The 14,410-nt window shown below is 45.6% G+C and overlaps 1 protein-coding gene across 1 annotated transcript in view; it reads left to right on the top strand.

Moving 5' to 3' along the window:
- The window catches only part of CRB2 (crumbs cell polarity complex component 2), a 118,949-nt gene that overhangs the window by 32,551 nt on the left and 71,988 nt on the right, over positions 1 to 14,410 (top strand). The window contains exon 2 of the mRNA XM_040406280.1: positions 1,132 to 1,800. Within this exon, the coding sequence (XP_040262214.1) occupies positions 1,132 to 1,800 (669 nt within the window). The remainder of the gene's footprint in view (positions 1 to 1,131; positions 1,801 to 14,410) is intronic.

Genomic DNA, 14,410 nt, shown 5'->3' with positions numbered 1-14,410 from the left:
TAATCCGGACACGCTCGTGTGAACCCAGCCTAAGGGCTCTAACTGCTCTCCTTTATATACAGTATATTTTCTAACTGAACAAGAACTGAACTTTTTAGTGGGAGGAGTGGAGAGGAGAATCACAGCCTAAACAGAAACATTGTCACAATTTCTGTCTATCATAGACTTGTATAGAGCTTCAATGCAAGTCTATGGGAATGAAAAAGTAGTTTTTCCAGACACAAACAAGTCTTCAGACATCAACAACAGGGGTAAACCAAACAGTCAGAAGGTTAGTGTGTTTGTTTTTTTTCCCCTCCACAACTTTGCGTATGTAGAAAGTGATAAAATCAGTATTAGTTGGCTGTGCATTAACCCTTTGCATGGTGCAGTGCAGTTATAGTGTAATAAGTGTAGATGAACAGGATACTATATATAACAATAAACATAATAATGCACTTCAACCATATAAAACATAAACGCACAAAACAACTTAAATCACAGTGCAAGTTAGGCCTCCTGCACACGACCGTTGTGTGCACCCGTGGCCGTTGTGCCGTTTTCCGTTTTTTTTTCGCGGACCCATTGACTTTTAATGGGTCCGTGGAAAAAAAAAAAAAATAGGAAAATGCACCGTTTTGCAGCTGCATCCGTGATCCGTGTTTCCTGGCCGTGAAAAAAATAAGACCTGTCCTATTTTTTTCACGGCCAACGGTTTACGGACCCATTCAAGTCAATGGGTCCGTGAAAAATCACGGATGCACACAAGATTGTCATCCGCGTCCGTGTCCGTGATCCGTGTCCGTTTTTTCCTAACATTTCAATGGCAAACCTGACTTAGATTTTTTTTTTTATTTTTCATGTCCGTGGATCCTCCAAAAATCATGGAAGACCCACGGAAGAAAAAACGGGCACGGATCACGGTACAACGGAACCACGTTTTGTGGGACGTTAAAAAATACTGTCGTGTGCAGGAGGCCTTAACGGTTCAAAGTGGGGAAAAAAATTGAGTTGCGCAATAAGGGAAACTGTCCAGATTTCAAAGTACCCGTACTCCGGGACACTACACTAGCTACAGTATGTGAATTCTGCACTCTGCAATAAATCTCATGGATTCATTTTGAACACCTCTTTTCTTTCTTTGCTCTCTAGGTCTGGCACAGAACTGTCTACCTACCACTTGTCTGAATAGAGGGACATGCCAAGAGACACTTGGTGGGTTTACGTGTCAATGCCCCACAGAACCAGAGGCCTTCACTGGACCAGATTGTGGAGTATTATATAATGCATGCTCAGTATTTGACTGCCCTAACACCCACCTATGTCAAGCTAACCTTGGATACCCAGATTACCGGTGTGTCTGTGAAACTGAATTTAACTGCACCACTGAGTGTGATAGTAACCCATGTGCCCTTCCAAACTCTCAGTGCTCGGATGATGCCAGGGCATTCACGTGCAAATGCCAAGCTGGATACAATGGTCCGCAATGCCAGAACAAATTGTCGCCATGTGCACCCAACCCCTGTGACCACAACGCTGTGTGTGTAGAGAACACGGACAGCTATACGTGTGATTGTCCAGCAGGCTACACCGGGCAACACTGTGAGATTGTGGTAGGCGGGTGTGCATCAAATCCATGTCGGAACGATGCCATCTGTGTGGAAAAGGGAAACAAATACTTTTGTTACTGTGTGCCAGGCTTCCAAGGACATCACTGTGAAATAGACATAAATGAGTGTGCATCCAAGCCATGCCAGAACAATGGCTCCTGCCTCAACCATATGGATAGTTATCAATGTGAATGTGCCACAGGCTACACAGGTAAGGATGGTAGGCATTGCTAATTCATGTATGGTTTGCTGTAAATTTAGGAGACCGTGTATACAGGGGCACAACTATAATCCATAGCAAAATAAGATGGGGCCCCAACCACCTAGTGTAAGAAAATTAAAACCAGGACCTCCACATATTTTCAAAATGAAGAAGTGCTAGTTAAAGTGGTGATCCCAGGATTACTGTAAAACATGAAATATGTATAGTGCATGACAATCTCTTTCTAAGGGCTCGTTCACACAAACGTGTGAAGCCATGCCCGTGCTGTGGACCGCATATGGGCACCATGCGTGGGGCAGGCGCATGGGGATCGCAGACCCATTCACTTAAATGGGTCCGCGATCCTTCCGTCCCACAAAACTATAGAGCAAGTTCTATCTTTTTGCGGTGCAGAAGCACGGAACGGAACCGCCGAAAGCACTCCGTAGTGTGCTTCCGTAGTGTTCCATTCAGTTCTTCCGTTCCGCATGTCCGGATTTGCGGACCCATTGAAATGAATGGGTCCGCATCCGTGATGCGGATGGCCACAGAACGGTGCCCGTGTATTGCGGATCCGCAAATGCAGTCTGCAATACGGCAACTGGCATCACAAGCTAGAACCAGCGCTGTACCTCCCATGGGTCCAGAGATCTCCCTATTTATCACTCCAATTTTTCTGCTAGAATTATTTCAAGCTGGCAGCTCAGCAGGTGTGTTTCTTCTCAGCGGGTGTGTCCTTTCTGCTGCAGTTCTCAGTAGCAGCTACAGCTTATAATAAGGGCACATTTACTAAGGAACTTGCAACACTTTTAGGCTAGGTCTACACGACGACATTTGTTGCACCAATTTTTATAATGGCAGTCTACGGTGTCGAACTGCAACATGCGACATGCTGCGACTGCGACGCGACAGTTGCAGAAAATCCATTCGAGATGGATTTTTTTTGCAACTGTCGCAGTATGTCGCATGTTGCAGTGCGACACCATAGACTGCCATTATAAAAATTGTCGCGCGACAAATGTTGCAGTGTAGTTGTGCCCCATCTGTTGCGCAACTTATTGTCGCGCAACAAATGTCGTCGTGTAGACCTAGCCTCAGGTGTAAAAAGTGCCCTTTTCTGTCCAGCCGTGTGATAATATTGTGCCGAGCGGCCGGTTTTGTGCCGTGTACGCTATTTGGGCATGATGGGGGCGAGGGCGTGTCGGGGGCCATGCCGAGTCTGGGACTTCAGCCCCAGCAAATTTACTTACATTTTCACCTGGAAACAGGGGCTGGCATAGTTTTTACTCCAAGTGAACAAACTGCCACAGATTTGCATAATTTATGACAAGGAGCACGCCTCGTCCTAAATTAGATGGATCTTACGGCAGCGCAGAAAGGAAAACTAAGACCGGTCTTAGTAAATGTGTCCCATAGATGGGTAGCAGTTGAAAGATGTAACTGAGCATGTGCATCCACCTCAATGAGGTGGACAGAGAGATGAGGAAAAGAGCAAACAGTAGGTGGCGCTATCCAGATACATTTTATTGAATTATTTAGCGGCAGAACTAAATTTTAATTACATGCAGTTACAAAAGTATGAAATATAAAATATGTTTCATGGGACAACCGCTTTAAAGGGGTTGTCTGAGATAATTGAAAAAAAAGTGACAAGCCGTAAAAAAAAAAAAAGAATGCTATATTTACCCCTATCTCCAGCGCCGTTCTCTGTGATTCTGGTCCAGTTGCCCAACTGTGGTTTGTTACACACATCAGCAGTGATATGCCACAGTGTGGTACGTGACTGCTGCAGCCAATCACTGTCCTCAACGGTCTACTGTTTGCCCAAGATTTTTAATCATCTCGGAAACACCTTTTAGGTTTGCTGCACACGATGAGGATTATGCTTAAAGCCTCATTCACACGTCAGTGTTTGGTCAGTTATTTCTATTAGTGAGTGTGAGCCAAAACCAGGACTGGAGCCTCCACAGACATAAGGGAAAGATCTGCACCTGTTCTGTGTTTAGAGCCGCACCTGGTTTTGGCTCAAAATCACTGATGGAAATCACTGAACGAACACTAAAATGTCAATGAGGCATTATACAGTATCAGCAAAGCGAATAAGATTCAGTTGTTTGTGCGATTCCACACCTTCTGTAGAGTGGTTTTTTCCCATAGACTCCAATGGTTTTGTTTACATTAACAGAAAAACCTCACGAAAATCCAGAACAAAAAAAGCACAAAAACACACCAAAATCGCTATAAAGAGTGCGGATTTATGTGCTTTTTTATGTGCTTTTTAATTTGATTTTGGTGCGGATTTTCTGCACACAAATTTGCACCGTGGGCAGGCACCCTTGGGTTTTACATTCCGCAGCATAAATATAATGTTATTGCAGATTTTCTGCATGAGAATCTCTCCATTCGCTTCAATGGCAAATAGATTCTGCAGTGGAAAATGCTGTGGAAATATCCACAGCAAAATCTGTACCATAAATCACACCAAAAAATCTACAAATTTGTAAAAATCTGCACCTGCGGATTTTATGGCAGAAAATTCTGTCACGTGTGAGTGAACACTACGGCCTAGTTCACATGAACGTTTTTTTTTTTGCGAGTGTATGGGCCGTTTTTTTCATTTCAATGGTTCCGCATTAAAAACGGAATGTGTTCCGTAAGCATTCAGTTTCCGTATTTCTGTTTTTCCGTTCCGTTGAAAGATAGAACATGTCCTATATTTGGCAGCAAATCACGTTCCGTGGCTCCATTCAAGTCAATGGGTCCGCAAAAAAAACGGAACACATACGGAAATGCATCCGTATGTCTTCCGTACCCGTTCCGTTTTTGCTGAACCATCTATTGAAAATGTTATGCCCAGCCCAATTTTTTCTATGTAATTACTGTATACTGTACATGGCATACGGAAAGGAAACGGAAACACAACGGAACAACGGATCCGTGAAAAACGGACCGCAAAAAAACTATAAAAGCCATACGTTCGTGTGAACTAGGCCTAAGGGTGTGTCCACACTTGGCGACTGCATGAGGTGGAAAATATGCCACAGCAGAAAGCTCTCAAAATGTTTCTTGCGGAAGCATAAACTGACACGATATTAATTCTTAGGCCTAGTTCACACAAACGTTTTTTTTGCGAGTGTACGGGCCGTTTTTTGGTGTTCCGTATACGGAACCATTAATTTCAATGGTTCCGCAAAAAAAACGGAATGTGTTTCGTATGCATTCCATTTCCGTATTTCCGTTCTGTTGAAAGATAGAACATGTCCTATATTTGGCCGCAAATCACGTTCCGTGGCTCCATTAAAGTCAATGGGTCCGCAAAAAAAAATGCATCTGTATGTCTTCCGTATCCGTTCCGTTTTTGCTGAACCATCTATTGAAAAATGTTGTGCCCAGCCTAATTTTTTCTATGTAATTACTGTATACTGTATATGCCATACGGAAAAACGGAACAGAAACGGAAACACAACGGAAACAAAAAACGGAACAACAGATCCGTGAAAAACAGCCCGCAAAACACTGAAAAAGTCATACGTTCGTGTGAACTAGGCCTTATAGTTTTTTTGCGGGCCGTTTTTCACGGATCCGTTGTTCCATTTTTGAGTTCCGTTGTGTTTCCGTTTCCTTTCCGTTTTTCCGTATGCCATGTACAGTATACAGTAATTACATAGAAAAAATTGGGCTGGGCATAACATTTTCAATAGATGGTTCAGCAAAAACGCAACGGATACGGAAGACATACGGATGCAATTCCGTATGTGTTCCATTATTTTTGCGGACCCATTGACTTGAATGGAGCCACGGAACGTGATTTGCTGCCAAATATAGGACATGTTCTATCTTTCAACGGAACGGAAAAACGGAAATACGGAAACGGAATGCTTACGGAACACATTCCGTTTTTAATGCGGAACCATTGAAATAAATGACCGTATACAGAACACAAAAAAACGGCCCGTACACTCGCAAAAAAAACGTTCGTGTGAACTAGGCCTTAAAGGGATTGGTCATGATCGTCACATCGGCAAGGGTCTGAGTCTCGGCACCCCCTCCGATCAGCTGTTTAAGGGAGCCTCCACACCCCATGGAGCCCCAGTACAAAAAATTCAATACCATGCTGGGTGTGAACAACGCCATAAAATTATACAGACACAGTAAAACCAGATCTCCCAGTGAGGATGCTGGGGACCACAGCTGCAGGGAAGAGCATTGTTTTGTGCATAAGGCCCTTGCAGACAAGCTTGTCCGGATTATGTCCGGATGTGTTGTGGATGCGTTCAGTGAAAACCGGACCCATTTTGCAAACAAAGCCATTCAGTTTTGTTTGCGATCGCGTTCAGATGTTCAGTTTTTATCGCGTGGGTGCAATGCGACTTACTGCATTTTGCACGCGCGTGATAAAAAAGCGAATGTTTAAAAACAACATCTCTTAGCAACCATCTGTGAAAATCGCATCCGCACTTGCTTGCGGGTGTGATGTGATTTTCACGCAGCCTCATTCACTTCTATGGGGCCAGCGTTGCGTGAAACTCGCTGAATATAGAACATGCTGCGTTTTTCACGCAACGCAAAAGTGATGCGTGAAAACCACCGCTCATGTATACAGACCCATTTAAATGAATGGGTCCGGATTCCGTGCGGGCGCAATGCGTTCGCATCACGCATTGCACCCGCGTGGAATTCTTGCTCTGGTGACAGGGGCCTAAGGCTTCCACAAGGAGTTTCCCACGTGCTGTCATTCTGGAGAGGAGAGTGTTAAAACAAGGTTTTAATGCGGTCAGTGAGCCTATTAGCAGCTGTACCTGTCTGCAGGGATTGGGAAGGTTAACCCTTTATGACCAGTGTGTTCTTGGTGGAATAATGACGATGCCAGATAATATCTGCATACATGCTGTTCATAGAGCGGTGCATATTCCATATACACTATCTCATTATTATACACGGGGAGTGGTATACACTTATTATACACTGGGACAGGCATGCGGTGTAATCCAGTCCTTTGTTTCCCACCTCCCTGCACTGCCCCCACCAGCCCCAGACCACGGCCTCGTACTATCAGTGATGGCAGCCATACTGTGGGGTGGGGGGACATGAGCTGCACAGCTAAAAAATCTGCTTGTGATCAATCACTGTCCAGGGTTTGTAACATCTCTGTCTGGAAGTTGAAAGGAGACCACCCCCTCCCCCGACCCCCACAAAACTAAGCTAATCCTATTAGGCCGGCAGATGGAACGGCGGCGGGTGTACAACATCTACACTGAGGCTCAGGTACTGAATGATCCCCTGACGCAGGAGCACCACTATTACAGCAGCAAAGATACTGTGGTAATTTGGAGAGAACACTGGGGGAGATTTATCAAACTGGTGTAAAGTAGAACTGGCTTAGTTGCCCATAGCAACCAATCATATTCCACCTTTCATTTTTCAGACCTTCTTTGGAAAATCAGAGGTGGAATCTGATTGGTTGATATGGGCAACTAGGCCAGTTCTACTTTACACCAGTTTGATAAATCTCCCCCACTCTGTTAGGGAATGGCTATTCATCCATTTTACTAATATAATCATTTACAGACAGGAACCAGGGTGGCCAACTGTCCAGAAATTTCTGGACAGTCCGTAGAATTTTTTTTTTCTTGTGTCTGTGGAAAAAAATGGATGCGTCTGATTTTTTTTTGAGGCTTGACTAGATTATTTTGGTGGTAATTCTCATCATTTTACAGCTCACAGGAAATGCTGATGAGTTCTTATCAGTATCGGCAACCTCCAGCAGTCCAACTGAAACTACAACTCCCAGAATCCTCCTTTCACTTCTGAGGGAGTTACTGGAATAGCTGAGTAAGTGTGCATGCTGGGAGTTGTAGTTTTTAGAGCAGCTGGAGAGCCGAAGGTTGCTGATCCCTGTTATACACTGTAAAGAAATATATAATATATAGTACTGTCAGATTTAGGGCCCATTTACCGCTTGTTCCAGGTCACTGTGCGCTAGTTCGGGTGCATTCACAACCAGCATAGTTGCCAACTGTCCCGAATTTGCAGGGACTGTGCCTGATTTTCAGAAACAGTCCCGCTGATAACCCTGCACATAAGCAGATGTTTGTGGGCAGAGTTGAGGCGTTCTCAGGGGAGCGGTTTTGGATAACACAATTTTAGCAAAAGGGCCCCCTGAGGGGGGAGTATCATTAACTAAAATATAACTTTTAATTCAATGTGCAGCTAAAACACACCACTAAGATGCATCATCATAAAAACAGATGGGGTCCAAACCTGGTACCCCAGTACTGGTAGAAAAGTACCGGTAATTAAAGGTGCGAGCAGTCTTACCAGACCAAAAGAGCTACTGGGATCAGCGAGAATTTCCTGGAGGATCTGTCCAAGGATATCAGAAGTAGGCCAGGTACGAGGTCACTCGATGGGGGTGGCGTCTGTAAAGGCGATGCAGAACTGTGCCCTATATAACCCTATGAAAGGGGAAGGGGGCTAGTTTCATTCTGCCTATCTACACAGAGCACCCGCCCCGATAGGGGCGACCCCGTCCGGATACCTGTCCCTATCCCGGACCTGATCCCTAGTGCTAGAAAATAATAAATGTGGCCAGTTAATAATTCCTTATGACCTCCCGACGTGGCACGTTTCTGTCCGTGTCGACTCTTCAGGGGAAAAAAATGGTACAAAAAGGAAAAGGACAAAAAACCGCAGGTGTAAATCCTGCAGCAATAACTGGTTCAAGTAAAAAGACTTGTATTTGTCACCCCTGGTGCTGGGATGCAAATCTGCAGAGGAGTTGATAATCCAATGCTGGTCGGTATAAGAGGATATGATAGTCCTCTACATGGCAGATCCCCTATGGTTGGGGGACTAAATAACATGACAATCTACCAGCCGCGATAATACACTTATCTGTGGGGTTTAAATAGTACCTGTGCGCGCCTCTCCTAGAGGGAACGACCCCCTACCTTCGGCACTGGCGTCTGACGCGGGCGCCGCGCACGACGTCAGACACAAGCGCCATGGTCACGTGGAACGGGCGGCCAATCACCGAATACGGAGAGGCAGTGCAGATGGCTGCCTGGAAATAAGTAAATAGGAAACCACATGGGGCGCGCTTATGTCTAGCGTGTCCATAGTAAGGCCTATTGCACACGACCGTATGGCTTTTTCAGTGTTTTGCGGTCCATTTTTCACGGATCCGTTGTTCCGTTTTTTGTTTCCTTTGTGCTTCCGTTTCTGTTCCGTTTTTCCGTATGGCATATACAGTATACAGTAATTACATAGATAAAATTAGGCTGGGCATAACATTTTCAATAGATGGTTCAGCAAAAAACGGAACGGAAACAGAAGACATACGGATGCATTTCCGTATGTGTTCCGTTTTTTTTGCGGACCCATTGACTTGAATGGAGCCACGGAATGTGATTTGCGGGCAATAATAGGACATGTTCTATGTTAGAACGGAAAAACAGAAATACGGAAACGGAATGCATACGGAGTACATTCAGTTTTTTTTGCGGAACCATTGAAATGAATGGTTCCGTATACGGAAGGCAAAAAACGGCCAGTAAACGGGGAAAAAAAACATCCATATGCAGGGGGCCTAACGCTGTGAATTCATATCACAGCATAATTACCATGGCATTTCTTGCAGGACCGCCAGAAACAGGACTTCCAAAAGAGAGGTCTAAAACAATTACATGACGCACCATATGAATTGGGTGCAAAGGACCTAAATGATCGACCCCTAATCTTATACTGTTATAATCCCCCATTTTATGCCCAATGAGAGAGTTGCAATGGCAGATGTATATTCAAATAAAACAACCATTAGTCAAGTCTCTCGTTCAGACCCAGAGGGGCAGATGTTTTTAGATAGAATATCCAGAGCGATTCGCGCTGGAGAAGATTCCTATCCCAGTCCCCTCCTCTGGATGGAGGTTTAACCAAATCAATGCCCAAAAACACCAGTTGGGCTCTGCCATTATGTGCTGTGTGTACATGTTCTGCCACCAGGGTATCTCTTTTGTGTGAAATGTCCCCCAGGTGTTCACCTACCCTCCTTCTGAACTCACGTATAGTTTTGACAATATACTCCATCCCACATTCACAATGGATGCGGTAAATCACTCCCCTTGATTTGCAATTGATGAACTGCGAGATGGAGTAATGTCTACCCGTGACTGAGCTAGTGAAGGATTTAGTTGTCTGTATGTGTTTTACACGCCACACAATTGCCGCATTTATGGCACCCCACAATGTTGGACCGCAACCAAGTGGGGTGCATCACGTTAGAGGAGAAGTGGCTGTGAACCAGCTTGTCACGTAAATTGCGGCCCCGTCTGTATGTGATCTGAGGGTATTCACCCAATACTTCATCTAAATCAGGGTCCATTTTCAGGACCTCCCAATGACGTTGGACAATTTGCTTCACCTGTTTGGATCCCCTATCAAAGTTAGTAATGATACGTAACACCTTGGCGTCTGGGTTACAGGATTGGTTAGGGGTGAGAAGAGAAGGTCTTTGTTGGGACAAAGCTGCCTTGTATGCGGACCTGAGGACGTGGTCGGGGTATCCCCTTTGTTGAAACTGCGTCCTCAGCTGCCTGGGTGATAAATTCCTGTTTGTTTGAACAGTTCCGCCTCAATCGAAGGTACTGTCCCCTCGGAATCCCCCACTTGAGTTGGAGAGGATAACTACTCTGCCACCTCAGGAGGGAATTTGTGGAATTTGGTTTCCTATGAATGTGTCTAATTCACCCTTGATATTTTTAGTGATCTTGATATCCAGGAATGGCAAACTAGCAAAGTGTGACTCGCAGGTGAAACGCATCCCAATATCATTCCGATTGAGATGCGACACAAAGGACTCAATCTGTGATTTGTTGCCATTCCATAAAATAAAGATATCATCAATATATACAAGCCAATTTTTGATATATCCTCCGATTTCTCATCCCTGAATACTAGAGTCTCCTCCAACTAGCCCAGGAATAAATTTGCATACGATGGGGCACAGGGGCTCCCCATCGCGGTACCCCTGAGCTGGTGGTAAATTTTGTTGTCAAAGGAGAAGAAATTTCTGGTCAGGGTAAACTCAAGGATACGGAGGATAAATTGGCTGTGGGCGCGATACTGACAACCACGAAACCTAATAAGGCTACTTTCACACTACCGTTCAGAGCGGATCCGTCTGGGGTCTGCCCAGACGGATCCGCTCCTATAATGCAGACTTGGGATCCGTTCAGAACGGATCCATCTGCATTATATTGTAGAAAAAATTCTAAGTGCGAAAGTAGCTTCAGACGGATCCGTCCAGACTTTACATTGAAAGTCAATGGGGGACGGATCCGTTTGAAAATTGAGCCATATAGTGTCAAATTCAAACAGGAATTTATCACCCAGGCAGCTGACCTGAGGACGCAGTTTCAACAAAGGGGATACCCCGACCACGTCATCAGGTCCGCATACAAGGCAGCTTTGTCCCAACAAAGACCTTCTCTTCTCACCCCTAACTAATCCTGTAACCCAGACGCCAAGGTGTTACGTATCATTACTAACTTTGATAGGGGATCCAAACAGGTGAAGCAAATTGTCCAACGTCATTGGGAGGTCCTGAAAATGGACCCTGATTTAGATGAAGTATTGGGTGAATACCCTCAGATCACATACAGACGGGGCCGCAATTTACGTGACAAGCTGGTTCACAGCCACTTCTCCTCTAATGTGATGCCCCCCCACTTGGTTGCGGTCCAACATTGTGGGGTGCCATAAATGCGGCAATTGTGTGGCGTGTAAAACACATACAGACAACTAAATCCTTCACTAGCTCAGTCACGGGTAGACATTACTCCATCTCGCAGTTCATCAATTGCAAATCAAGGGGAGTGATTTACCGCATCCATTGTGAATGTGGGATGGAGTATATTGTCAAAACTATACGTGAGTTCAGAAGGAGGGTAGGTGAACACCTGGGGGACATTTCACACAAGAGATACCCCGGTGGCAAAACATGTACACACAGCACATAATGGCAGAGCCCAACTGGTGTTTTTGGGCATTGATTTGGTTAAACCTCCATCCAGAGGAGGGGACTGGGATAGGAATCTTCTCCAGCGCGAATCGCTCTGGATATTCTATCTAAAAACATCTGCCCCTCTGGGTCTGAACGAGAGACTTGACTAATGGTTGTTTTATTTGAATATACATCTGCCATTGCAACTCTCTCATTGGGCATAAAATGGGGGATTATAACAGTATAAGATTAGGGGTCGATCATTTAGGTCCTTTGCACCCAATTCATATGGTGCGTCATGTAATTGTTTTAGACCTCTCTTTTGGAAGTCCTGTTTCTGGCGGTCCTGCAAGAAATGCCATGGTAATTATGCTGTGATTTGAATTCACAGCTTTACTATGGACACGCTAGACCTAAGCGTGGTTTCCTATTAACTTATTTCCAGGCAACCATCTGTGCCGCCTATCCGTATTCGGTGATTGGCCGCCCGTTCCACGTGACCACGGCGCTTGTGTCTGACGTCGTGCGCGGAGCCCGCGTCAGACGCCAGTGCCAAAGGTAGGGGGTCGTTCCCTCTAGGAGAGGCGCGCACAGGTACTATTTAAACCCCACAGATAAGTGTATTATCGCGGCTGGTAGATTGTCATGTTATTTAGTCCCCCAACCATAGGGGATCTACCATGTAGAGGACTATCATATCCTCTTATACCGACCAGCATTGGATTATCAACTCCTCTGCAGATTTGCATCCCAGCACCAGGGGTAACAAATACAAGTCTTTTTACTTGAACCAGTTATTGCTGCAGGATTTACACCTGCGTTTTTTTGTCCTTTTCCTTTTTGTACCGTTTTTCCCCCTGAAGAGTCGACACAGACAGAAACATGCCACGTCGGGAGGTCATAAGGAATTATTAACTGGCCACATTTATTATTTTCTAACACTAGGGATCAGGTCCGGGATAGGGACAGGTATTCGGACGGGGTCGCCCCTATCGGGGCAGGTGCTCTGTGTAGATAGGCAGAATGAAACTAGCCCCCTTCCCCTTTCATAGGGTTATATAGGGCACAGTTCTGCATCGCCTTTACAGACGCCACCCCCATCGAGTGACCTCGTACCCGGCCTACTTCTGATATCCTTGGACAGATCCTCCAGGAAATTCTCACTGATCCCAGTAGCTCTTTTGGTCTGGTAAGACTGCTCGCACCTTTCACCAGGTGGAGCAGGTTTAATTACTTTTCTACCAGTACTGGGGTACCAGGTTTGGACCCCATCTGTTTTTATGATGATGCATCTTAGTGGTGTGTTTTAGCTGCACATTGAATTAAAAGTTATATTTTAGTTAATGATACTCCCCCCTCAGGGGGCCCTTTTGCTGATTGATATTGGAGTACTGGTGAAGCCCATATACCTTTTGGAGCTTCTAGTGTATTGTATAACACAATTTTACCAACAGCTAGGCCACTGCCCATGGGCCGCCTGAGCCCTCCTCATGGCAGCCAGCAAAGCAAGTAAGGATCTGTCACTTCCAGAGCTGGGAGCATGAAGCACCTATGGCGGCTACAGTTGCCCTCCTGACTTCTGAATTTAAAAGTATTGCCATCCTGAGCAGGGGCGTAGCTAGAACGGACTGGGCCCCACAGAAAAAAATAAATTCAGTCCCATGTAAATAACAATAGTCCTCTCCCTGTAATCTTCTATAACATACAGTCCTATGTAACTGACACCCCTCCCCTCCCTTCAGCCCCTCTAACATACTGTGCCAGTAAAATAACATATTTCCCTCCCACTAAACAGGGAGGAGGTATAATGGGAAGAACCACATCTCCCACCATTTCTGACACTTACATTCATTCCATAGCATCACAGGTCTCCACTGTTGAGCGCTGCCTCTTTCTGCACTGGTCACATGATGGTGACCATCACAGGTCCTACCAATACTTCCAGTGTTGAAAGGATCACATGACTATGAGGTCATCGCAGGTCCTTCAGCTATGGAGTATAGGCAGAACGGGCAGCAGATTCACAGTAAGACCTAATCAGCCCTCCCCCCAACTCCCCCCTTCCTCCACCCCAAGGTGACCATATTACCCTGGCAGAGGAAGGGAGGGAAAAAATAATAAAATAAACACATCAACTATCACGGGGAAGGGCCCCCTCACTCTCTGGGCCCCTGCGTGTATACTTACATATCTACATACATGTATACTTGTATATCTGTAGTGTCAGGAGGAGCTGTTGAAGTGCTAGAACATAGAGACTTGCTGCCATCATTCCTGACCAGCAGAGGGAGTCAGTTCCCAGCTAGAGATAACAGGGGAAGACAAAGACTGGTACACAGGAAGAGCAGTTCACCCAGATCCTGGAAAAGGAGAGGAGTGCAGTGCAGGAGATCCAAAGCAGGGTCCGTTAGCAGAGCTCAGGGGTGGTGTGTTGTGGCCACCCAAGTTAAGAAGTGCAGCCCAGACAGGTACAGAGAGGCTGCGGCAGGCAGAGCATTGTGTGGCACGGTGGGAAGAGTGCAACATGAACCAGTGCAAGGGAGCAGAGTGTGGAGCACATGTTCAGACAAGTAAGGCCTCAGAAGGGTCTGGTCAGATTCTCCCCACAGAGAAGCACAG

This window comes from Bufo bufo, chromosome 8 (genome assembly GCF_905171765.1).
Source record: "Bufo bufo chromosome 8, aBufBuf1.1, whole genome shotgun sequence".
Lineage (NCBI taxonomy): Eukaryota > Metazoa > Chordata > Amphibia > Anura > Bufonidae > Bufo > Bufo bufo.
Note: the sequence above shows the minus strand (reverse complement) of the source record. Positions and strands in the feature narration are given on the sequence as shown.